Genomic DNA, 25,943 nt, shown 5'->3' with positions numbered 1-25,943 from the left:
ATATGCTGGGAAATCAGAGATGAGTGTTATTGAACAGCAGTAATATTCAGTTTGAGTTAACATGGAATAGTGGCAAGCCAGATCAGGATGGTTCTGTGACACATTCCACTGACATTCTGGAACTAAGGAATTAAGAGAGCAGAAGTTATCCATGGTTGGACATAGGGGAAGGATAAATGGGCTGAGAGATTTAATGTATCAGTAAGACAAGACTGGGTGGAAAATATATTTTCTTCTAAATGGTGGTAGAAGACATAGAAAGCCTGTCTATATTTCTTCAACTACAGAGAAGAAATAAAGGGGGGAAAAAGGCAAGGTGGGCTGGGTGTTTGATCTCTTTTCATGATCCTCCCATCAGTCTGAATAGTGGAGTATTAGGTGTAGTTTGTTTAAGAATGTTAATCTCCCTGCATCTACTGGCTTTTTCTGTCATAAGCTTAAGTTCAGAGCTAAACAATTTGAATTCTTGTCTTAAGTGGATTTGTATTCTCTTGGTTTCGTTACCTAGGCTCAAACCAGCAGGCTTTTATTGCAACTAATTTGGCATAAATAAGTAAATGAACTGTGATATTAAGAGTCTTAATATAAAATTAGGTTTGAACTTTATTTTACAGGGTTGATTGAACTTTTGTGACTATATGTACTAACACAAACTCCCTATTATGATGGTTAAGAGTGTAGATTCTGGAACCAAACTCCCTGGGTTTATACCAGCTTCATCACTTTTTAACTTTGTGACCTTAGACAAATCACTTGATCCCTTTATGCCTTAGTTCTCTTGTTTGTAAAATGATGACAGTAGGGAGTGTAATCTCATAAAGTTGTTGGAAAGATTAAAATAAGTGTTAAGAACATTGCCTGGCACATTCTAAGTACAATACAGGGGGTCTTAAAAGTTCATGGAAAGATTTGTATTATCTTTTAATTCTGTTTTTTTATTAACTATTTGACATACACTCGTATAAATGATTAGCTATGTTTTTATATATAGCTTCATTTTTAAAAACTGCTTTTTAACCTTTCATCAGATTATTGAAAGTATTATTGAGGAGAGTCAGAAAGTACTACAGCTTGAAGATGACTCTTTGGATGCCAGAGAAAAAGGACTGTCCGATCAGGCTACTGCCAGTCCTGTCATGACTGGAACAGATCTTAGCAATATACCTGGACTGTTAGCCATAGATCAAGTACTACAGGAAGATGGCAAAAAGTCAGAGAGTCAGAATGCATTTGAAGAAACTGAATTAGAATCAAAATGTTTTCCTTCTGATGACACTTACGAGAAGCCAGTAGATGAAACCACTAAGTTAACTGAAATAAGTTCAGCTGAGCGGGTTAATGTGCCTAAAACTGAAGCAGAAGTATTGAATAAGGAAGCAAGGGAAGTTAAACAAAGTGATGTTCTAGAACCTGTGTCCTCAAACTCCTTATCTAAAGATTTTGCTGCCATGGAAGAAGTGGCTCCTGCCAAACCCCCGAGACACCTTACTCCAGAACCTGATATAGTGGCTAGTACAAAGAAGACTGTTCCAGCACGTCCACCTCCTCCAACTAATTTCCCACCTCCTAGACCCCCACCTCCATCTCGACCTGCTCCACCACCAAGAAAAAAGAAAAGTGAATTGGAGTTTGAGGTTCTTAAAACACCGGATCTGGACGGCAAGTATTAATGAAGAAATAAGTTTCTTGTGGGGAGATTTTGGAGTTGAAACTGTTCAACTTTCTGCTTTTGTTTCGGTTTATGCTATGTAAACCACGCTGACGACCATGCTTTAAAAATTATTTCTTTAGTAATAGACAAAAAGTGAAAATTTTTATGTTGGTGATATTACTATAACAGATTTCAAACTTTTCAAACTTTTCAAATATGAGACTGTGGCATGGTGAAAAGAACATGGGATTTGGAGACTTAAGGTCTGAATTCAAGTATGAGCTGTGTCATCTTGAGGAAGTTAAATAACTCATTTGAACCATGTTTTCCCTCTATAGAAAACAAGACTAATAAAACCACTTTCATCACATGGTTGTTATAAGAATCAAACAAATATGAAAGTTAAAGCACTTTTTACGCTATGTATAAGGTCCTATATAAATACTAGTTGTTGCTATTAGTATTGTTATTATTAGTAATATTGTTATTATCGTTGCAGCTCCCAAAGAGAATATTACATCTGATTCTCTCCTAACTGCAAACGTGGCTTCAGAGAGTACAGTCAGGGATTCTCAGCATTCTCTTGATTTGGCAAGTGCTACCAGTGGAGATAAAATAGTAACTGCCCAGGTTGGTGAATTACTGTTATTTTTGATAGAGGCTTTATTGGCTTTCTGCACCTGGCTGGGCTGTTGATTATTGAACCTTCCTTCTTCTCCAGGCCAAATATATTTTTGTCCCGCAACCTGGCTTCCTTACTTCCCTTGTCCAGCTCTACTACTAACTGGTTGGGTGAGCCTAGCAAGCTATTTAGTATCTGAGTCTTAGATGCCCCATTGATAAAGTGGGGGAAAAAGCCTTCCTTCAAGGTTTCTTGCAAGAATGAAATACTAAGTACCTGGCAGGTAGTAGGCATTAAAAAAGTAACAGATACTGCTATTTATAATATTATTGATATTAATAAGCACCAACTACAGTTTTCATTTACCTGACTTGTATTGGTCAAAATTCACTCATTTTTATAATTTCCTTTTCCTAATCATAAAAATCTTTATATGCTAGCCAGTGGGCTGTACAACAGACTTGATAACATGAATTTTACCACAACCAAATTCTGGGACCCAGGGTTACTTATGTCATAGCTGGGGTGGGGCAGACTGGGAGATATGACACTATAGTCTTATTATACCTTTAGAGCAGGGGTCAGCAGTAGCCTGTTTTTGTCGAGTCCCCAAGCTAAGTATGGTCTTTACATTTTTAGAGGGTTGTTGAATAAAAACAAAAAGAATATGCGACAGAGACTGTATGCGAACAAAAATGTCTAAAATATTTACTATCTGGCTAGTTACAGAAAAAAGTTTGCTGACCTGACCCCTGCCTTTGAGATACCCACATTCAGCCCAGGTTACTAGCAATCTTAGTAGAGGACTACTTTTCAGACAGGTTTATGTAGAATATTATTTATTTTCAAGACTACTGAGACATTATTTCATGGGCAGCAAAAGTGTTGGTACCTAATGTTTTTCAGCATGCTGGGAATAGTAAAGGACTAAAATAGAGTGTTCCATTTAAATTTTCAGTAGGTTCCATTATCTGAATTATGGAATTCCTTAGAACTGTGTGTGGTAATGAATAATTGAAAATTTATAGAAATTGACTCAGTCTACTTTCTATTTATAACATTATAATTTCAGGAAAATGGAAAAGCACCTGATGGGCAGACAATAGCAGGTGAAGTGATGGGCCCTCAGAGACCTAGATCCAACTCTGGGAGAGAGCTTACTGATGAGGTAGAATTAGACTTTTTTTTGTTCATAAAAACAAAGTATTAAAATCATAATGGGAAAATGAAGAAGCTCTGGAGATGGATGGTGGTGATGATCGCACAGCAATGTAAAATGTGTTTAATGACCTTGAACTATATACTTAAAAAAAGGTTAAAATGGTAAATTTTATGTTATATACAGTTTATTACAATTTTAAATTTTTTTTAAGTTTATTGCTGTTAGGGAAAAAAGATTATGTATAAGAGAAAATGAAAATTGAAGATTGTCTTAGTTTTTGTTTTCTTGAGATGCTGGATCTTGCTTGCATCTCTGACTTAAACTTGCCCTTTCACACAGTTGTATAGTGGAATAAATATGTTGAAAACAAAGTCCATGTTTTTATAGAAAGTGGGCTTAAAAAGAACTTGATATTATAGACACATGTTTTTATACAAATATAAAAAGTTTCTTACCATTTTAATTGTTTCTTACCATTAAAATTTAATATGCATTGATTGGCCGATTTATTCAGAATGAAGTTATGAAGCAAAATCTTAGTTTTTATTTCTTTAAAACAACACATTTTTAAAAATTATTGTACTTTGGAAAACAGTTTGGCAGTTCCTCAAAATGTTAAACATAGTGTTATCATGACCCAGCAATTCCATTTCTATGTATATACTGAAGAGAAATGAAAAAAATGTCCATATAAAAAAATGCACACAGATATTCATAGCAGCAGTATTCATAATAGCCAAAAATGGAAACAACCGAAATGTCCATCACTCACACATAATGGTATACTTTTCAGCAATCAAAAAGGAATGAAGTACTGATCCGTGCTGCAACATGGATGAACCTTGAAAACATCATGCTAAGTGAAAGAAGCCAGACATAAAAGACCACATATTATATGACATAATTTATATGAAATGTCCAGAATAGGCAAATTCGTAGAGGCAGAAATAGATTAGTTGTTGCCAGGGGCTAGGAGGAAAAGGAAGTGAGGTGTGACTGCTAATGGGTAAGAGGTTTCCTTTTGGGGTGATGGTTGCACAACTCTGAATATGCTAAAAATCATTGAATTATATTCTTTAAATGAGTGCATTTTATGGTATGTGAATTATATCTCAACAAAAATATTAAAAATTATTGTGTATAGTATTGAATGTATCTAGAAACTTCTTTTTTTATGATAAAGATACTATTATACACATACATACACACATATATGATTTTATATAGATGATTATTTTGTCTCCTTATCCACCAACATACATACAAATTTTAGAATGTTTTATAATCTATATCATTTATTATTATCTGTGGTATTTACAGTCATTTTAATAAAAAGTTGGAATAGTTCCTTCTAACATATACCATTATTTCCATCAGAAAATCTTATTTGCATTCCATTTTAACTTACAGCACCCAAGTTCTTTGTAAGATGACTTCCTTTTCTTAGCGTCATGCATTTGAGATTCATCTGTGTTTTTTGGATGTATTAGTATACATTCCTTTATATTGCAGAGTAGTATTTCATTGTATAGATAGATATAGCAGGTTTTTATCCATACAACAGTTCAAAGACATTTGGCTTCCAGTTTTTTTTATTGACTTATAGTCACTGTAAAGGTTTTTGAATAAACATTTTTATTTCACCTGGGTAAATATCTAGGGGTAGAATTTTAGCTTTATAAAAAAAAAAAAAAGCCAAACTGTTTTCTAAAGTTGCAATATGTCTTCCCTATAGAGATGTATGAAAGTTTCAGTTGCCAGCACTTGGTGTTGTCAGTATTTGGGGTTTTTGTTTTTTAATTGTAGCCATTCTTTTAGGTATGCAGTGATATTTCATTGTGGTTTTAAATCTCTCTTGCTGAATGACTAATTAAGTAGAGCAAATTTTCATGTACTCATTTAGTATCCATATATCTTTTTTTCCCATATATTTTATGAAATCATTTTTGCATTCTATTGATTTTTTTTTTAGTTAATGGGATTTAAGAGGTTTTTTTTAAACATGGTAGATATAAATCCTTTGTCAGAGATTTGTTTTGCAAATATTTTGTCTTTATCTGTTGTATGTATTTACATTCTCGGCATTATATTTCACAGAGGAAAAGTTTTTAATTTTGATGAAGTCCAATTTCTTAATTTTTTTTTTAACTTAATGGGTCATGCTTTTGGTATCTTTCCTAACCCAAATAGGATTTTAAGAAATCTTGCCTATTGTCCTGGACAGCTGCAAAAAAAAGGAAAAGAAAAGAAGAGAAATCTTGTGCCTAACCCAGAAAGAATTCTCCTGCTTCTTGTATCAAAGTTTCATTGTTTTTCTTTGGTTTTTTTTTACATGTGGAAGTTCAGTTGTCCCAGCACCATCTTTTTAACAGACTATTCTTTACTCATTGTAATTGCATTTATACCTTTGTCAAAATATAATTGACTTAACCGTATATGTGTGGTTATATTTCTGGAATCTTTTTTCCGTTTCATTGATCTGTCTGTCTATCTTGATGCTACTACCACTCTCTCATTTGCTCCCTATCTTGTCTGAAAATCTAGAAACTTCTTAGCTTAAATTTTTGAGGATTTTGTAGACTCAAAAGATAATTAAATTATAGGTCATCTTGGTGTTGTTTTATACCTCAGGAAATTTTAGCCAGTGTAATGATTAAGAACCTGGATACTGGAGAAGAAATACCTTTGAGTCTTGCGGAAGAGAAACTGCCAACGGGTATTAATCCTCTCACTCTACACATCATGAGAAGGACAAAGGAATATGTAAGGTATGGCCTAATGTTATTTATTATCTGTAGTATTTCAGAGTGGTAAAGAGTTCCCCATTTATGAACTATGACATTCCCTAATTCGGTTTTATTCAGTATTTAATCTGGAGCTCTATTAATGTACAAGGGTACTTCAAAAAGTTCATGGAAAATAGAATTAAAAGATAATACTAATCTTTTCATGAACTTTTTTTTTTTTTCCCTTTTTGTCTTTTTTCGTGACCGGCAACGGATCGCAACCCTCAGTGTCGCGCCCGTACCGGACCGGGACCGACAACGGGATCGCAACCCTCGGTGTTGCGCCCTGCACCTCGCTTAGTCAGTGAGCGGCCGGTCTGTATGTGGGATCTGAACCCTCGGCGGGAGCACCACCGCACTCCCAAGCGGCGCACTGTAGCAGTGCGCCACCGGGCCGGCCCCTCATGAACTTTTTAATGTACCCTTGTATATACTTCTTAACTCTGTTCTCTCTTATGACTATACAGTTACTTGGGGAAAATAACATACATCTTAAATCTCATAGTACGAGGGTGTCTTCAAAAAGTTCATGGAAGGATTGGTATTGTCTTTTAATTCAATTTTTCCACAAACTTTTTGAAGTACCGTTGTATTTAGTTTCTCTTCTGTTAAGATGATTTATGTTAAACTAGAGACAGTATAAAAACACATTGAAGCTAAAATGTGGGAATGGCTAGTTTTCTGAAACCTTGCTTTAAGAATCATAAATTTTTAAACTATTTGTGCTGTTCTCTTAGGGTCAGAAAATGAATTTAGAATGAGGTGATTGACTTTACTGTGAGATGTATGTAAATGTAAGGAATAATTTCTGTAAAAGCAAGAATTTTTTTGTTGTTAAATATAATACATGATGTACATGAGGAGGACGATATCTCCAAGTTATTTTATTATTTCTGTGTAGTACATTTTGCCCAGTAGGTTTTTCATAAATTTCTAAATTGCATTCACTTGTATTTTGTACATTGCATCTAAAAAATTCTATTTTTCCATCTCTGAAGCCTTTAAATTCTCTGGGTTATTGTTTAAAATTATGTAAAGCTTATTAATACAGTCTTTTTCTTATTCTGATTAGCTGATTATATAGTAAGTATAAATAGAGATTTTTGAGAAGTGTAAGAGAAATGGTTTCTTTTAAAACTACTTCCCCTTCTTATAGTAATGATGCAGCACAGTCAGATGATGAAGAAAAGTTACAGTCTCAACCAACAGATACTGATGGTGGAAGGTTAAAACAGAAAACGTGAGTTACAGTGCATCCCTTTTCTCCATTTTAAACTTTAATTTAAAAAGTAATTTAGTTTTAGGGGCCGGCCCGGTGGCGCACTGGGTAAATGCGCCGCTTGGGAAGCGTGGCGGCGCTCCCGCCCGAGGGTTCGGATCCCACATGCAGACCGGTTCCCGCTCACTGGCTGAGCGAGGCGCGGGAGCAACGCCGAGGGTTGCAATCCCGTTGCCGGTCCCCGGTCCGGTACGGGGGCAACACTGAGGGTTGCGATCCGTTGCCGGACACGGAAAAAGACAAAAAAAAAAAAAAAGTAATTTAGTTTTAAAAATACCATTTTATTCATATTTTTTTCCTTTTTAAAAAATTTTAACGTTTACTTGTACGTATTTGTGGGGCACAGTGTGTTGTTTCAATACATGTGTATACTACACAGTGATTCACTTAAGGTCGATAGTATAGTTTTGTATGAGATAGTCCACCACTTTGCCTCCTCCCCAGCCCTCTCCCCTCCCAGTCTCTGGTAACTCTTATTCTACTCTCTAATTCTATGAGAACCACTTTTTTTTTTTTTTTTAATTTTTTTATTCCGCATGTGAATATCACGTGGTATTTGTCTTTCTGTGCCTGACTTACTTAACTTAACATGATGGTTTCCAGTTCCATCCACGTTGTTGCAAATGATAGAATATAACTTCTTATAGCTGAATAGTATTCCATTGTGTGGTATATATATACAAACCACAGTTTTTTAATCCATTCATCCATTGATAGACATTTAGGTTGATTCCATTTCTTGGTATTGTGAATAGTGTTGCAGTGAACATGGGAGTGCAGGTGTGTTTTTGATATATTGATTTCATTTCCTCTGGGTATACCCAGTAGTACCATACCATTTTAAATCTATGCTCTGTCTATTTACATGTCCACCCATCACTGCTCCCTGCCCCCGGCTAATGAATTGTGAGCCCTTGACTTGTATTAGTCAATTTTAAAGTATCTGACATATAGTAAATGACCAATAAGTGTTGCATCATCCCTGTATTATGTTTCTTACAGTAGTAGGCCCAGAAGTGTTACTAGAAGTTAGTAAAATTTGTCTTTCCTCTCTCTTCATCTCTGCAAATCCTATTTGTCTTTCTAAACCTAACTATATGAGATTCTTCCTGACTCCTCCAGTTCATAGCTAATTTCTTTCTTTTCTCAATTTCAGTGATATCTATAGTCTATGCAACTTACTTTTAACGTTTATCATATGTTATCTTAAACTGTTTTCTGATTTAAAAGCAAGACAAATACATGTTAAACAACTAAACCATATCTTGGAAACGAATTGTGATCATGTCATCCTTCTGTTTCCCCCTACAAATGTCTAGCTTAATGGTGGACATACAGATTTTTCCTGATTATACACGTCACTAAATTGGCAATAATTAAGTCTAAGGTCAAAGTGAATTCTCTACTTGAGTCTGGTCTTTTCCTAGTGTGTATCAAAGGAGGCAATGAGAATTTTTAGAATATGTGTATCTAAAATGCAGATATATGATAATACCTCAGATATCTGGAACTTGGCTGTCTAACAGTAGTGGCAACTGTCAAGAACCCAAGAATTAGAAATTACTGAGGAGACAGATACATATCCAGGAGAGATGTCACATAGTCCATGCACTAAAGCTCATCATTTTTCTAAAAGTAAAGCTCCTTAGGTTTATTCAAAACCATTATCCTTACTTCTTACATCATTTTTTAAAAATTCTGGTCTCATCTAGTGTCTTCGCTCATAGCAAAATAGAAGCAGCAAACTGTGGCAACATGTTAATTGACACATAAAAATGTCAGGTAATTTTCTGATTGTAAGACAAGAATCAGAAAAATGATGAAAGAACTCAGTGTAGCACAACTGTTTCCTACAGCAGCACTTCTAACCTTTTCTCGTGCCACGACACACGTAGAACATGGTAATATTTGCACTAAACGCTGGAGTATACTGACGAGGCAACTGAGAGCCAGAAAAGATTGGGCCAGGGTTCTAGCTTCCCTGGGCCTTGCCCCATTGCCTTGATGGCTGAGGAGGAAACCAATAGTATGGCCCACCTGTCATCCATTTGAAAGGCCCTGAATGTATTAAAGAACAGTAAAGATGGTAGCAATGACCCTATTCATCAATGAAAGAAACTTAACACATTAAGTGTCATTTAAGAAGGCATGAAAGTATATATTTTAGAAATATTCTCATCCAAAATTATTAAAATACTCGTTTTCTTGGCTTTTAAAGTAGTAGTAAACCTATAATTATCCAGAAAATATAACTTCAGAGGTAATAGAGACCTTATAATGGCTTTAGAAATGATTTATATATCATCTGTGTTTTCTGGTTGTCAAAAGTAATACAGATATGTATAAAATAGAAAAGGAAAGTTTTCCGTAATCTCACCGCTGGGAATAATCAGTGTTAATAGTTTGTTGTATTCTCCATAGAATTTTTTTTCCCCCCCACAAAAGTGGGATTACACTATGCCTGTAGTTGGTCAACATGCTTTTTTTGGAAAATTTAGTATATCATGGACATCTCTTCATGTCAGTGCCAGTAGTAAATATATCGCATTCTTCTATGAGCCAAACATGGGAGTTAAATGCTGGGCATACATTGGTTAAGAAAACAATCATAGTCTCTGCCCTCATAGAGCTTCCAGTTAAATGAGAGAAACAGATGCCAAGCATGTGATTACACAGATAAATCTAGCTATATTTGTAGTGATTGTTATAAAAGAAAAGTGCAGGGCACTGTGGGAGTATATAACAGAAAAACCTGGTCTAAAATCAAAGGCCATATTGTGAGAGAGCTGTTTTGATCTGAGTCCTAAAAGGTGAATAGGAATTTGCCGGGGGAGGAGTGTTTTAGACAGAAATAAGCACACATGCCAATTCCCTGAGGTGACTAAGAGCTTGGCACATTTAAAGAACTGAGGTTTGCCTCCTTCGTTTTATTGTGTTCTATACCAGCACTTATTTATCCATTCCTCTGTTGATGAAAATTTAGTTTATTTCTACTTTTTACCTATTGTAAACAGTGCTGCAGTGAACATCTTTGTATATATAACTTAGCAACTTTTTAAAATACTGTCCCCAGTATCATGAGCTCACATGAATTGATAAAAATTTACCACCGATTTGTAATTTTTTAATTTTAAATAGCATGTACTGTTCTTTGTTTTTTGTTCATTTGGGGTTTTTTTTGACTATAGTCAAGAACAATATTTCTTTCTTTTTTTAAAAAAATATTTTATCAATATACAATGTAGTTGATTTTCGTGTGTTGTTTGTTTTTAATTATATATGAAATGTGAGACCTAGGTAATAGAAAAAGCAGTAAATAAGTCCTGTTTATGGAAGCTTGAGATGCATACTTGTGTTACATTGTGTTGGGGAGTACTTACTGGGAGAGCTCAACCTAATCTTATTAGATGCAAATACCCAAACTGAAAGAGAAGGAACAAGGGACCATCCTAGGCTACCAAAGCATTCTGTTTTGTAAGTAAATACCTCTTTACCCTTCATTTCAGTAGTAAAATCTGTTTTTAGGGAAAACTCTCTAAAACAGTCTTCTCTCCTTTTTTTTTTTTTCTTTTACTTTTCTTTTCATTAAAGCAGTCTGCTCAAAGCAATTCTCACTGCACTGCAGATTCATGAATTCACTTCAGACCCTCTAAATCAGATTATCTGGAGATGGGGCCCAATTATCTGCACTTTAAATACTCCCCTTCCCATTTTACCCCTGCCAGTCAATTATTATTCACCATTGAAAACTGATGCTCTGGAATATGTGATATTGTAAATTGGGGAAAGTGCCTGTATTTCCTTTGTAGCCATATTAACTTGAATATATTTATTCCATAAAACAAGGGATTTGGGAACTCAAACACTACTATTCGTGTTTTGTTGTTTTTATTTTTTTTAAAGTTATTTCAATATAATGTACTTTACCTATCACAACTAATATGTTTATCTGTGACTTGCTGAACTTTTATTATAGTCAGTTGAGTTAGTAAATTTTTTTTTACTTTTGTTAAGGACTCAACTGAAGAAGTTCCTTGGAAAGTCAGTAAAGAGAGCAAAGCACCTTGCTGAGGAATATGGAGAACGTGCTATAAATAAAGTTAAAAGTGTGAGAGATGAAGGTAAGTAACATAGAACATTTCTACTGAATATTCGATTAATTTGTAATCATCTAAATTTAGCCTGTAGTTTATAAGAAGCACTCTACTGAAAGTAATAGGACTTTATAGCTAAACATTTTAGTATTTCAATAAATCATAAGTTACTGTATCATTTAATTTTACGAATACAAAGAAAAATGAATTCATATATCTTAAACGTGAATTTGTACATATTTTGTGATTGTGACAACTTGGAAGGGTTGAGTGTTCAATAATCAGTTGTAAATTAGTTTTTTAAGGCTATTTAGTTTTTATAAATATTTTCAAAATTAGGTAAATTTTCTAAATTTGCACAGATCTTAACCTCCTATGCCTTTGTCATTATTGTACTCATTTGTTTTATTTAATAAACACTTATATAGTACTTATTCTCTGCCAGACACTGTTCTAAACACTTTTCCCTAAATTAGCTCATTTAGTCCCATAAAACCCTATGAGGTAAGTACCATCATTATTCCCATTTTATAGATGAAAACCTTGAGAGGAATAGAGAGGTTGTGTGACTTGTTTGTGATCACATAGATAATAAATGACAGAGCTGGATTTGAGCCCTGGCAATTTAGCACTAGACTCCACGTGCTCTTAACCAATATGTTACATAGTAATAGACAATTTTTTTTTCCATTTAGTGAATTTTCTTGGTACGCAGTAGATATGAAAATATGATGGTATCTGTATGTTTACTAGCTAGTAGTAATTTCTATTTCCTTTCTTTTTAGTATTTCATACTGATCAAGATGATCCTTCATCAAGTGATGATGAAGGAATGCCATACACAAGACCAGTTAAATTCAAAGCAGCACATGGTTTCAAAGGACCGTATGATTTTGATCAGATCAAAGTAGTACAAGATCTTAGTGGTGAACATATGGTAAGCAACCTTTTCATTTTTCAGGATTGATAACTGTTTATGTTGAAAGAAGTACTTTGGCTTCTATGAAACTGATCTCTTCTTATGTATGTAATTTTGCTGTCCTGACTCAGGAATAGTGAATTTATATTAATTTGGTTTAATGAATATGTAATACAGAGTCTTTATCTGAATTATTGTTCAAGAAGTGAATTCTTTTTTCAAAAATGAATCATTTATTAGTCTGCAAAGCTGCAGAAATCATACAAGTAATATTTTCTGATCACAGTGCAATAGGGTTTTTTTATTGAAATACATTGATTATACATATTTGTGGAGTACAGAGTTAAATATCAATGCATGTACACAATGTGTGATGATCAAATCAGGGTAATTAGTGTATTCATTCTTACAAAACTTAGTCATTTCTTTGTGATGAGGACATTCGATTTCCATTCTAGCCATTTGATAACATGCAGTAAATTATTGTTAATTATAGATGTACACCTATAGAACTTACTTTTCCTGTTTAACTTTATTATGTCCACTAAACAACTGCTGGCTATCTGCTCTCTCACTCTCTCTTTCCCACCTCTAATAACCATAGTTCTGTACTCTCCTTTTTCTTTTCTTCTCTCTCTCTTTCTCTCTCTCTTTCACTCCCACTTATGAGTGAGAACATGTGGTATTACTCTATGTGCCTGGCTTTTTTTTTTTTAATTGAAAATTACTGTCTTTATTAAATATAAGTACATTTATCAGTATTAACTTTAACTTTTTTATTGTAACACAGTTGATTGGGCATATATGTGGGATACAGCATTGACTACCAGTACCTGTGTGCAATATGTGATGCTCAAATCAGGATAATTATTATATTCGACATTATACAATGTAATCAATTTTCGTTTCCCTTTACCAATTCCTCCCTTACCCCCTTCCCCTCCCCCTTTCATGCCTCTGGTAACCTCAGTTCTGTTCTTTCTTTTAAAAGTTCAATGTATTATTGTGATTGTTGTATCTTTCTTTTTAAATTTATTTATTTTTTAGCTCCCAGTTATGAGTGAGTACATGCGGTATTTCTCTTTGTGTGCCTGTTTTATTTCACTTAACATAATTTTCTTCAAGCTTATCCATGCTGCTACGAATGGCAGAATTTCATTCTTTTTTTATAGCTGAATAGTATTCAATTGTGCTTATATATCACATTTTCTTTACCCAATCATCTGTCAATGAATATTTAAGTTGGTTCCAACTCTTGGCTATTGTAAATAGAACTTCCATAAACATGGGAGTGCAGGCATCCCTTTGACATGATGATTTCCATTCCTTTGGGTATACACCCAGTAGTGGGATTGCTGGATCCTATAGTAGTTCTATCTGTAGTTGTTTGAGAAACCTCCATACTGTTTTCCATAATGGCTACACTAATTTATAGTCCCACCAACAGTGTGTAAGGGTTCCCCTTTCTCTGCATCCTTGCCAGCATTTATTTTTTGTCTTTTTGATAATAGTGTAACTGGGGCGAGATGATATCTCAATATAGTTTTGATTTGCATTTCTCTGATGATAGTGATATTGAGCATTTTTCATATACCTATTTGCGTCTTCTTTTGAGAAATGTCTGTTCAGCTCCTTTGCCCATTTTTTAATCAGGTTGTTTTTACTATTAGGTTGTTTGATTTCCTTGTGTATCCTGAATATTAATCCCTTTTCAGATATGTAGTTTGCAAATATTTTCTCCCATTCTGTAGGTTGTCTTTTCGCTCTGTTAATTGTTTCTTTTGCTGTGCAAAAGCTTTTTAGTCTTTAATCCATTGTGAGAGATAGGTGTCTAATTTCATTCTTCTACACATGAATATCCAGCTTTCCCAGCACCATTTATTGAAGAGGCTTTCCTTTCCTCAATGTATGTTCTTGGTATCTTTGTTGAAGATTAGTTGGCTGTAAGTACCAGGGTTGATTTCTGGGCTTTCTGTTCTGTTCCATTGGTCCATGTGTCTGTTTTTATGCCAATACCATGCCATTTTGGTTACTGTTGCTCTTTAGTATCATTTGAAGTCAGGTAGTATAATACCTCCAGTTTTATTTTTTTGGCTCAGGATTGCTTTGTCTATTTGGGGTCTTTTGTTGCTCCATATGAATGTTAGGATTGTTTTTTTCTATTTCAGTGAAGAATGCCAGGATTGTTTTTTCTATTTCCGTGAAGAATGCCATTGATATTTTGATGGGAATTGCAGTGAATCTGTAATTTGCTTTCAGTAGTGGGGACATTTTCACAGTGTTAATTCTTCCAATCCCTGAACATTGTCTTTCATGAACATTTTTTGTGTCCTTTTGAATTTCTTTCATCAGTGTTTTGTAGTTTTCATTGTAAAGATCTTTCACATCCTTAGTTAAATTTATTCTTAGATATTTTATTTTTTTGGTAGCTATTGTAAATGGGCTTGCCAAGAAATGAGTTACTGAATAAGTAAACTCTCAGCCTGTATCATCAAGAAAGCTATGTAAAGGTACCAAACTTTAAAGCCTTTAAATTAGGTCTGTCATTTTGAAAAATATTTAAAGTGTTTCTACTATATTTTAAGTAATTTATGGAAATATTTGAGAAGCTCAATATATTTTGTAAAGTGAGATACTCAGCTAAAACAAGGAGAGAGGTGGAGGGTCAAGTTCTCTGCCCAAACTCAAATGTACCAATGTAGATTTCAAAAGTGCACAAATTGTATTGCAGTTACTCCTGAAAATGCTAGGAACAGAGGGAAGGCAGTGATAAAACTCAGAACTGGATAAATGATACTGTGCCTTTGATTAGGGAATCAGTTTAGATTTTAAGTTTAAAAGTTGCAGCCAGGCTGGCCAGTTAGCTCAGCTGGCGAGAGCATGGTGCTCATCAAGGTCCAGGGTTCAATCCTTACACTGGCCAGCTGCAAAAGAAAAAAAAAAAAAATCAGTTAAAGAAAATGCAGAATAAAAGTTGCAGCCAGATTGGAATTTAAATTTTGTTGCTTATAATCTACACATAAACTGAGTTGATCATAGTACCTTCCTTAAGGAATCTGATGAATTTTCTAGAAGTGTATTGATTCTCTTTTGTTATTTCCTGTTTTAAGTAAAATCCCATTAGGGTGGGTTCCAAATGACAAATTTTTTACTGTACTTGACTATGGTAGAAATGAATGTCATTCCAGTAAATGAGCTGTTGCTTCTAACTTGGACAATCTTTATGATATGTCTGGATGTGTATAATAATAGGATTTGTTGTAATAGGATTTGTCCTTTCCACTTTAAAGGCTTGTGTTCTTCAAACTACCCCCCACAATACACACATGTATACACTTCCTCACTCTTTCCTGTATCTAAAGATTCAGCCATGTATTTTGAAACCTTGTTTCTGGGGAAAAAACAGGGTGAGACACCACCATTCCAATATTTTTTCCAGTGCTATGAGGGTCACTGTTAAGGTGGACTTTTTTGTCCTCAGCTCTGGTCAGGAGTTGTTTAGTGCTGTGCTGAGGGCTCTGCCAGGCCCCTTTATGTAGGGGACTGATATCTTAAACTAGGATTTGATTTGTGCTTTTCCTGTTAAGATTTCTGGCTACTTCAGAATTCCCATTTTCATTAATATGTGAACAAGTTTGGGGTCTTAGTTGTTAGTTTAGATTATGGCAAACTGCAACTATCTTATCTTCCCTTCTGAAAGTCTCCCTTTGTGGTATTGTAGAACTATTGTACTTTTGGCCTTAAGTGGTGTTAGTAACATGAGCATTATCTTAGTATGTGTAATTTGGCACAATTTTTAACTTAATGTCTCTAAACTTTTAAAGTAATAACTTTGGACCTTTTGTTTTCATAGGGAGCTGTTTGGACCATGAAATTTTCTCACTGTGGCCGATTACTTGCCTCGGCTGGACAAGACAATGTAGTGAGAATATGGGCTTTAAAAAATGCTTTTGACTATTTCAACAATATGCGAATGAAATACAATACTGAAGGTATTTTTCATTTATTTAAAAATTCAGAGAAATCTGGAATTTTTACATTTTACGTATAACAATGCCCTCCTTATCTGGCAGTCAGTTGCAGCAACCAGTACTTACCATAATAGCCAAAACCCTAAAAGTAAGGCAGAAGTCAACAACAAAAAGCCTCTAAACCCAATGAAAAGACCTACTACAAAACTTTATATTTATTTATCCCTATTCAGGTGTAGTGCATAGTTAATTTTGTCACCTACTGAGAGCAGTTATTTGGTTTCCCCTGACAACCTTCAGTTCTATCCTAGGTTAAAATGAAGTATCTAATTAAACCAGAAAAAGAATGAGAATAATATATACATCCATTAAGTAAAGGATAATTAAGGAAACAGCCATGGAAAGTAAATACAAATTGTCAGTATATCAAGGGGTATATGAAAAAATGTTAAATGGAAAAGAGAAACCTCAGAACATTATATGTGTGCACACTAATTACAACTGTGTAAAGGTATTTATGTATCATGATAAGTTATCAGGAAGTTATGTAGAATTCATGTTAATAGGGCCTTTAAGTTTACGGAATTCTTTTTTTGGAATTATTTAAGTGTGTAATCCATTTTCTCTCCCAACCACCTCTCCCCCCAAATCAATTAAAGCTGAAAACAAGAAGTCAAGAGGTAGGAGAAAGGAGAATAGAGGTGACTTTGGGTGAGAGTGTAGCGTATAGTTGAGGGCACCAATTTGAGGAACATAGAAGTCTAGGATGATTCACTAAACTGACAAGCTTAGACCCTATATACTTCAGTAAACCCTTGTGGGTATTGCTTGCATTATGTTGCAATACATAATTGAAGATGATGACGAGAGTTGACAAGAAGTTAAGCTATCTTAACTATACACTGAGATTTTCTAGTCCTAGCTATTTGTCATTTCTTTTATTGCCCTGCCTGGAGCAGGAAAACTATTTTCGGTGGCCCTTGTGACTTAACACCAGCCCAGACCTTTTCTGCCCCTTTATTGTTCCTCTTGCTACTTGTTATGATGAATAAGAATGTATTCACCATGAATACTGTAGATTTAACAGTATTTTGTTTACTAAATTAGGGAAATAGTTAAACCATTTTATAAAGATTTTATATGAGAATGATAAAAACAAATATTTTGGTACTTATAGGGTTATGTTTCAATCATTTAGAAAATGTGTTTTTCTAGATTATTACATTCTGTGATTATTAATTAGGTATTATTGCATCATTATTTCTGAATGTTGTTTTTTGGTGGAGGGGTGTGTGTACATACATGCCTTTTTATAATTATTATGTTTTTAGGACGTGTGTCCCCATCACCTTCTCAGGAAAGTCTAAATTCATCAAAATCTGATACAGATACAGGGGTATGTTCATTGTTTTATGGTTACTATTGTGAAATGCTATGATTTAATGTGTTTACCATAAAGTATCTTTTTATCAGAAATTATATTTGCATGAAGACAATTAAAATTAAGATGTGTTATTAGAAACAAGACTCTCTTCTGTTAGAATTGCAAAATTAAAAATTTTGATGTTTAAAGGTTGCCAGACAGTGGCTAATATTACTCAAGGAACCAAACTACTAATGTAAACTTAAATAAGGGGCTGGCCAGTTTGCTCACTTACTTAGAGCAAGGTTTTATAACAAAGTGAAGGGTTTGAATCCCCTTACTGGCCAGCTGCCAAAAAAAGCCCCAAAATTTAATACAAAAATCCCCTCCCCTCAAATCCATGTTAGATATATTAAAAATAACAATAATGGATACCTGAATAAGAGGTAATTAAGGAAAGAAAAAAGATATTTAGATGTTTTAATTTTCCAATCTTCTTGGTTTAATAAGTGCTTTTTCACAGTTTCAGATAGTTTAAAATATCTTAATGATTCTTATTTGGTTTTAGAGCTGGAAGGTTAAATATAACCAATTTTAAACCTAAAAAGTAGAGTATAAAATATTATGCTGAGTTGTCCCCTGTGCTTCTTGTGTATTGAGCTAGGCAAGGGTGATATAAACAAAGGAACCTAAAATACCCACCTGCTATACAGTACTTTCCTGGTATTTCATTGGCTCTGTAGAATTTAACATTGACTTTTCCCCTCCTCTTGGCTTTCATGGCTTTGTTTTTACTTGTTTTCTTCTTATATCCCTGCTGTCTCTTCTTTCATTCCCTTAAATTTGCTGTTTTTCAGGGTCTGTCCTTGGCCATTCTCAATAGACATGTCTACTAACACTCTCTAGTCCTGAACTGGCTTGAGATCCATAATTCTTTGTTTCCTTTAAGTATCTTTGTATTTTTTAAACAAGAATGCAATCTTTTTGTGTATGCTGCACTTTTCACATAAAAATATATAGGATCTCTCCACCTGCACGTTCTTCAAGCACATTGATTAATAGGTCCAAAACTGAACTCCCTAAAGAAATGTTTTCTGAGTGCCTGCTGTGTGTGGCAGACACTGCTAGATTCTGTAAAATCAAATGAGACGTATTTTCTGTCCTTAGGGAGCTTGCTGACTAGTGAAAAAAATCCACAATTACATTATTGGATAGTGATATTCTACAGAAGGTATTACACAAGAATAGGAGTCAGCCTTATAAGGCAGGTGTTAAGAAAAGCTTCCTGGAGGCTTGGTATTTGAGCTAGAAACTATATGACAGAAGGCAGGATGGGGCATATCAGAGGGAATAGCAAGTGCAAAGGTCTGGAGGCTGAAACAGCATGGCATGTTAAAGGTACTACAAGGAATTCCATGTGACTGGAGCAAAGGATGCATGCGTGAGTGTGATAGGAGGCATCAGCAAGAGCGGGATTTTAAATGGCCTTTTGTGTAAAACCAAGACATTTGAACTTTATCCTGCAAGTTACTAGGAGCGGGGAGGGGCTTTGAAGGATTTCAGTTAGGAGCTTAATGAACATGTTCAAATTTTTTATTTTAGAAAGAGCATTCTGGTACTACTGTGAAGGATACATTGGATGAGAGCTCTAGGCTAGAGACAGGGAGACCACTTAAGAGGCTCTTAACCCAGGAGAGAAATGTACTTCAAATATGATAGATTATGATAGCAGTGGGGCTAGAAACCATAAAGATAAGCTGAATTCAAGAGATGTAAAAGTCATCAAATTTCTAGGACATGGTGACTGACTAACTGGGGTGGCAAGTGAGCAGCCTAGGATGAATCACAGGCTTGAGTATCTAGCTAGATGGTAATGGTCATTCATGGAAATTTTTTTTTTTTTTTTTTTTTGTCTTTTTCCGTGTCCAGCAACGGATCGCAACCCTCAGTGTTGCCCCCGTACCGGACCGGGGACCGGCAACGGGATTGCAACCCTTTTGTCTTTTTCCGTGTCCGGCAACGGATTGCAACCCTCAGTGTTGCCCCCGTACCGGACCGGGGACCGGCAACGGGATTGCAACCCTCGGCGTTGCTCCCGCGCCTCGCTCAGCCAGTGAGCTGGAACCGGTCCATATGTGGGATCCGAACCCTCGGGCGGGAGCGCCACTGCGCTTCTCAAGCGGCGCACTATCCAGTACGCCACCGGGCCGGCCCAATTCATGGAAATTTTTATCACCTACCTACAAACCTGCTTCTCTTTTCTGAACCTTATTTAATGGCATCAACATCCACAAATTACCTCTTTAACTCAGTCAAAAATACTCGATTACTTTTTCTTACCCACATATCAAATTAGTTACGAATTCCTAGGTACTCTACCCCCACCAGCAAATACCTACTGTATTAGTCTGTTTCTGTTACTTATAACAAAATACTTGAAACTGGGTGATTTATAAAGAAAATAAAATTTATTGCTTACGGTTTCTGAGGCTGGGAAATCCAAAGTCCACCTGGCAGTGGCAACAGTGACCCAGGGGTCTCACATTGCAAGGTGGTGGAAGCAGAGAGAGCAGAGAGAGCAAAAGGCAGACTCTCCTCTTCTTTTAAAGCCCTCAGAAACACACCTCTGACCACCAGTTTTAATCCATTTACTACGGCATAGTCCGACAATCTAATCACCTCTTCAAGGCTTCACCTTTCAATTACCATAATAGGATTTCCCACTCTCTTAACAGTCACAGTGGGGGCCAAGTTTCTAAAACATACAACTTGGGGGAGACAATTCAAGTTTCAGGGAGTATTGGGGGTACATAATTCAATCCACTACACCCATGGAATCTGTCCCCTCATCTCCCATTGTCACTTGCATTGTCCATGTTCTCAATACTTATTTAAATGTTTGCCATAGTCTCCTAATTGCTTTTTCTGCCTCTGGTCACTACCCAATTCATTTTCTACACTGCCACCAGCCAGTGTTTTCAAAACCCAGATCTGACTGTGCTATTTTGTGGTTTAAAATCTTTTGATGGCTCCTTATCACTTCCAGAATGTGGTCCTTCCAAATATTGTGTCATCTTACCTTTTAACTCAGTTCTTATTCCCTAGTGCCTGTGCATCCTACCTGCCATGCTGGATATAGGCCTGTACACTAAACACTCTTTCACTTTCATGGCTTTGTCCGTGCTGTTTGCTTTGCCAGGAATGATCTCCTGTCCCCTTTCTTCACAGGGCAAAGCCCTACTAATCCCTCAAGATTCAGTGCAAATATCTTCTCTTATTATTTTTCCTGAATCCAGCAGGAAAAGTTATTCCTCATTTGTGTTCTGATAGCACATTGTATGTACTTTATATTGAAATTACTTACTTCATCTTCCTTGTTAGTTTATCTTCTCAGGCAAAGAAATGTACACAGATTTTAGTATCCTTGGAATCTAACCCCATTCCTGCCTGTAGTGGGCCTATACTCAGTGTTGAATTCCTGCCTCTCTGCCTTTATTCCTATTGTTCCCCTTATCTGGATGCCTTCAGTCTCCCTTCTTTTTATTCAGAGTTTGCCCATTTTTCATGGACCACTTCCTCCATAAAGCCTTTGCTGACTAATGTAGCAGCAAAAATTTTAACTGCTTTGCTTAAGGGAAAGGGGTTTGTTTTTATTAATTTAATTTACCATAAAGTTTCCAGGCATTGATTACTACTAAAAACAGGGACTGTCTTCTGCACCATGTTGTATTAGGCTTATTTCAACAGTCCTACTTACAGATTCTTAACTACTTCCATCTAACCCCCAGAAACCCCCAAATACCTAAGTAACTCCCAATTTTATTGAATACATAGCTGTTTAATGTGGGATATAATAATTCTTTGACATAAAAATTAGTGCTCTTCTGGAGTACTGGGCTTTTTTCTGGAGTGCTTGAGCAACATTTTATATCTGTGGTTTTCAGGAAAAGATCATCTGGGGTTTCATTAACTTCTGTCATTCTGTTTGGGTCTAGTTAAAAGAGACCTCTTTGACATGCCATTGGAGTTTGGTATCTGGAATTATCTTTTAAACTAGTGCTAGCCACAATGAGGCACAGTAAGCACAATGGACTTTATTTTCCTGATGTGTATATTGTTTTTTTCCTCATGATAATGATATCTTATTGAAGTACTTTTTCACTCTTCTCAGCATCTGTGTAAAATAGAATATATATAAGTGCCTATTGTACAGTTGAGCATACAGAATGGTATGCCCAAAATCACTTACCTACTCATTGGTGACACCAAGCCTAGAATTCTGGCTACTATGCTCTCTGTTTCTGTTGATTCCAAAAGTAGCTTGTAAAAGAAGAAGAGCTCCATGCTTAGTTTGCTCCATTATGCTAGAGACTTATAAAATGGGGATTTTTAAATAATTGGCTTTAGCAGAGACTGTTAGAACTCATGGTTTCTAAGAATCCATAATTGGGTCAGATTGCAAGTATGAATATTTTGTATCTATTCTAATAAGTATAAGATTTCTTCTTTATACTAGAAGTCATAAATATGCTATTTGCCTAGAAATTAATATTTTTCCTGGGTAAATCAGTGTTTAGTGTTCTTGATTAGTGAAACATCAATATGGGTGTTACAGCATTTAACTGCTGCTTAAAATTTTTGAGAGTAGATCATTAGAATATAGAACTTGAGTGAAGGGAGTTAACTCTAAGGGAATGAGAGATAATTTTTGTGAAATGTAGGTATCAGCATTTTAAACAAAAATGCCTCAGTACTGTTAATAACTCCATTTTACAGATGAAGGATTAGAGATATTAACTCACCAATTTCACACTGTAGATACAGCATCAGAATTAGACCCACCTCTGATCTTTCTGTAGAGCTTATGCTGTTAATCATTATGCTCTACTAGTTGACATCTTGAGGTCTGGGACTATGCCTTCATTCAGTCCATAAATACTTACTGCATGCCCACTGTGTATTTAATCACTGTTCTAGGGACTAGAGAAGTGAACCAAAGAGAAAAATATCTGTTGTTATGTATATTACATTTTAGTGGAAGACAAACAAAATAAGTAGATTTGGTAATATATTAGAAGTTCATTTTTTTCACTCTTTTTTTTTAATTTTTAAATTTGTACATTCTTATGGGATACAGTGCATTGTTTCAATACACACACATACTGCACAATGATTCACTTAGGCTAAACAGTATATTTTTGTACTTCTTAGTCTATCACTCCTCCTAGAAGTTAATTTTTTTTAATTTTATTTATTTTTATGGGGTACAGTGTGTTGTTTCAATATATGCATATACTGCACAATGATTCACTTAGAGCAGATAGCATAGATTTGTACCTGTGAGTCCACTACTTCTCCTAGAACTTAATTTTTTTAAACCACTTTATTGAGATGTGATTGACATACAAGAAGCTGTACATACGAGGGGTCTTCAAAAAGTTCGTGGAAAGATTCATATTATCTTTTAATTCTGTTTTTCCACGAACCTTTTGAAGTACACTTGTATTTATTGTATACATCGTAATGAGTTTGGAGATAAATATACAACCATGAAACCAACACCACAATCTGTGCCATAAACCTATCCATCACCTCCAAGTTTCCTCCCACTCTCTTATTTATTATTATTGCGATAAGAACACTTAAAATAAGATCATCCCTTTTAGCAAATTTTTAACTATACAATACAGTATCGTTAACTATAGGCACTGTGCTTTACAGTAGATCTCTGGGCCTTACTCATTTTGTATAACTGAAACTTTGTGCCCTTTGACTAATACTGCCCTGTTCCCCACTTTCCCAGCCCCTAGCAACCACCATTCTACTTTCCAATTCTGAGTTTGACTATTTTAGATTCATCATATAAGTGGTATCATGTAGTATTTGTCCTTCCGTGTCTGGCTTATTTCACTTAGCATGAAATGAACCTGTCTTCCAGGTTCATTCATGTTATCACAAATGACAGGAGTTCCTTTTTTAAGAGTGAATAATATTTTACCGTGTATGTGCGTATATGCGTGTGTGTGTATATATATGTATGTATGTATGTATAGACATTGGCCTTGGCAATGATTTCTTGGATATGACACCAAAAGCACGGGCAACAAAAGCAAAAGTAGACAAGTGGGACTAAATCAAACTAAAAAGCTTCTGCACAACAAAGGAAACAACCAACAAAATGAAAAGGCAGCTTACAGAATGAGAGAAAACATTTGCAAACCATATATTTGATAAGGATTAATATCCAAAATATATAAGGTACTACTATAACTGAATAGCAAAAAAAATCAACCAACCAAATGATCCAATTAAAGAATAGGCAAAGGAACTGAGTAGACATTTCTCCAAAGATGACATAGAAATGGTCAATAGGTATATGAAAAGGTGCTCAGCATCATCAACCACCATATATATATATATATGCCACATTTCTTTATTCATTCGTTGAGTGATGGACATTTAGGTTGCTTCCATGTCTTGGCTATTGTGAATAATGCTGCAATGAACATGGGACTGCAGATATATCTTTGATATACTGATTTCATTTCCTTTGGATATATACCCAGAAGAAGAATTGCTGGATCATATGGTAGTTCTATTTTTTGAGGAACCTACATATTGCTTTTCATAGTGACTACACCAATTTACATTCTCACCAACAGTATACAAGGGTTCACTTTTTTCTACATCCTCGCTAATACTTATCTTTTGTATAATAAGCCATTTTTGGATAATAGCCATCCTAACAAGTGTGAAGGGTTATATCATTGTGGTTTTGATTTGCATTGACACAAAGCAAGTCTCTCTGGTGATTCAGATATTTGAGTGCTTAAGGTTGTCTATTATCTCTCTTAGGTTTTCCTTAATTTTTTAAGTTCTTTCTTCTTTTTCTGTCTGTCTGTGTTATTTTGAACAGGACGTCTTCAAGGTCAGAAATTCTCTCTTCTGCTTGTTCTAGCTTACTGGTTAAGCTGTCTGTTGTGTTTTTTATCGCATTGGATGAATCCTTCAGCTCCACAAGCTCTGCTACATTCTTTTTCAGGGCATTGATTTCTTTGTACATTTCCTCTTTCAGTCCTGTATTCTTTTTATCAGTTCATTGTGTTGACTGAACCTTCTTGTATCTCCTTTAGTTTCCTTAGAATCGTTGCTCAAAATTCCTTGTCAGCCATTCCAAGGACTTCCTTTTCTATAGTATCTAGAACTTGAGAGTTATTATATTCCTCTCGTGGTGGTGTACTTTCTTGGTTTTTCATATTTCTAGTATCTCTCCATTGGTGTTTAGTCATTGTGGCAGAGGCTTTCACGGTCCACTCATTCCACCCTGGTGTCTGGCCTGGATCCCTTGGGGGCTGCCTTTTCGGTGCTGTTGCCTCAGGTCCTGGGGGTTGATGGGTCATGCCTCTCAGGGGCAGGGACTCACCGGACCTGGATCCTGCAGGGGATGCTGGTTTGGTGCTGCTTCGGGGCTGCTTCCTCAGGGTCGGGAAAAAATGATGTTTAAGGAGGAGAGAAGAGGTCTGGAATCACTACTAGGGGAACTGTGCTAAGGAGTTAGTGAAAAGTAAGTAATTATTAAACAAAACGTTGATTTTTATGTATGGAGCAAGCCTGTTTAGTTTTATGTCACCTAGCAGTGCTCACTAGTCTGACAGCAAAATTAGGGTAAGTAGTTCTAGTCATCCAGGAATTGGGAGTGCTTGGCAAAAGGTCCAGGCATCCATATTGCTGACCTACCTCCATGGTTGATGTGAAGATGGTTTTTTGTAAACTGTAAAGTTCCAAACAAACAATAGTGGCAGTTTTTATCTATCCCTATGACCATTGTCCTTGTTCAAGCCCTTATCATTCTTATTTAAACTTACTGATTGCTCTTTCTGCCTCCACTCCCTCTCTCTCCAAATCATTTTTTACATTGTTGCCCAGAGTTCTCTTCCAAAGGCACCAGATCATGTTATTTTTCCTTTTCAAAAACCTGTGCTGGCTCTCCATTGCCTTAGAATTTCAAAAATTCGAGGCTCTTCAGATGCAGTCTTAAAGTACCTTTCTACTCTAATCCCCTACTATATCTCCATATACTTTTTTCTCTGCCCTCA

The 25,943-nt window shown here is 35.5% G+C and overlaps 1 protein-coding gene across 1 annotated transcript in view; it reads left to right on the top strand.

The window, feature by feature from the left end:
* WDR44 (WD repeat domain 44) overlaps positions 1-25,943 on the top strand; it is a 77,991-nt gene that overhangs the window by 37,037 nt on the left and 15,011 nt on the right. The window contains exons 4-12 of the mRNA XM_008569407.1: positions 1,029-1,659; positions 2,151-2,281; positions 3,346-3,441; positions 6,067-6,203; positions 7,378-7,461; positions 11,515-11,621; positions 12,380-12,531; positions 16,367-16,505; positions 17,816-17,880. Coding sequence (XP_008567629.1) covers positions 1,029-1,659; positions 2,151-2,281; positions 3,346-3,441; positions 6,067-6,203; positions 7,378-7,461; positions 11,515-11,621; positions 12,380-12,531; positions 16,367-16,505; positions 17,816-17,880 — 1,542 coding nt within the window. The remainder of the gene's footprint in view (positions 1-1,028; positions 1,660-2,150; positions 2,282-3,345; positions 3,442-6,066; positions 6,204-7,377; positions 7,462-11,514; positions 11,622-12,379; positions 12,532-16,366; positions 16,506-17,815; positions 17,881-25,943) is intronic.

The sequence above is a fragment of the Galeopterus variegatus genome, unplaced genomic scaffold (genome assembly GCF_000696425.1).
Source record: "Galeopterus variegatus unplaced genomic scaffold, G_variegatus-3.0.2 Scaffold492, whole genome shotgun sequence".
Lineage (NCBI taxonomy): Eukaryota > Metazoa > Chordata > Mammalia > Dermoptera > Cynocephalidae > Galeopterus > Galeopterus variegatus.
The sequence above is the reverse complement of the archived record's forward strand: the minus strand, read 5'-3'. Positions and strand labels throughout refer to the sequence as shown.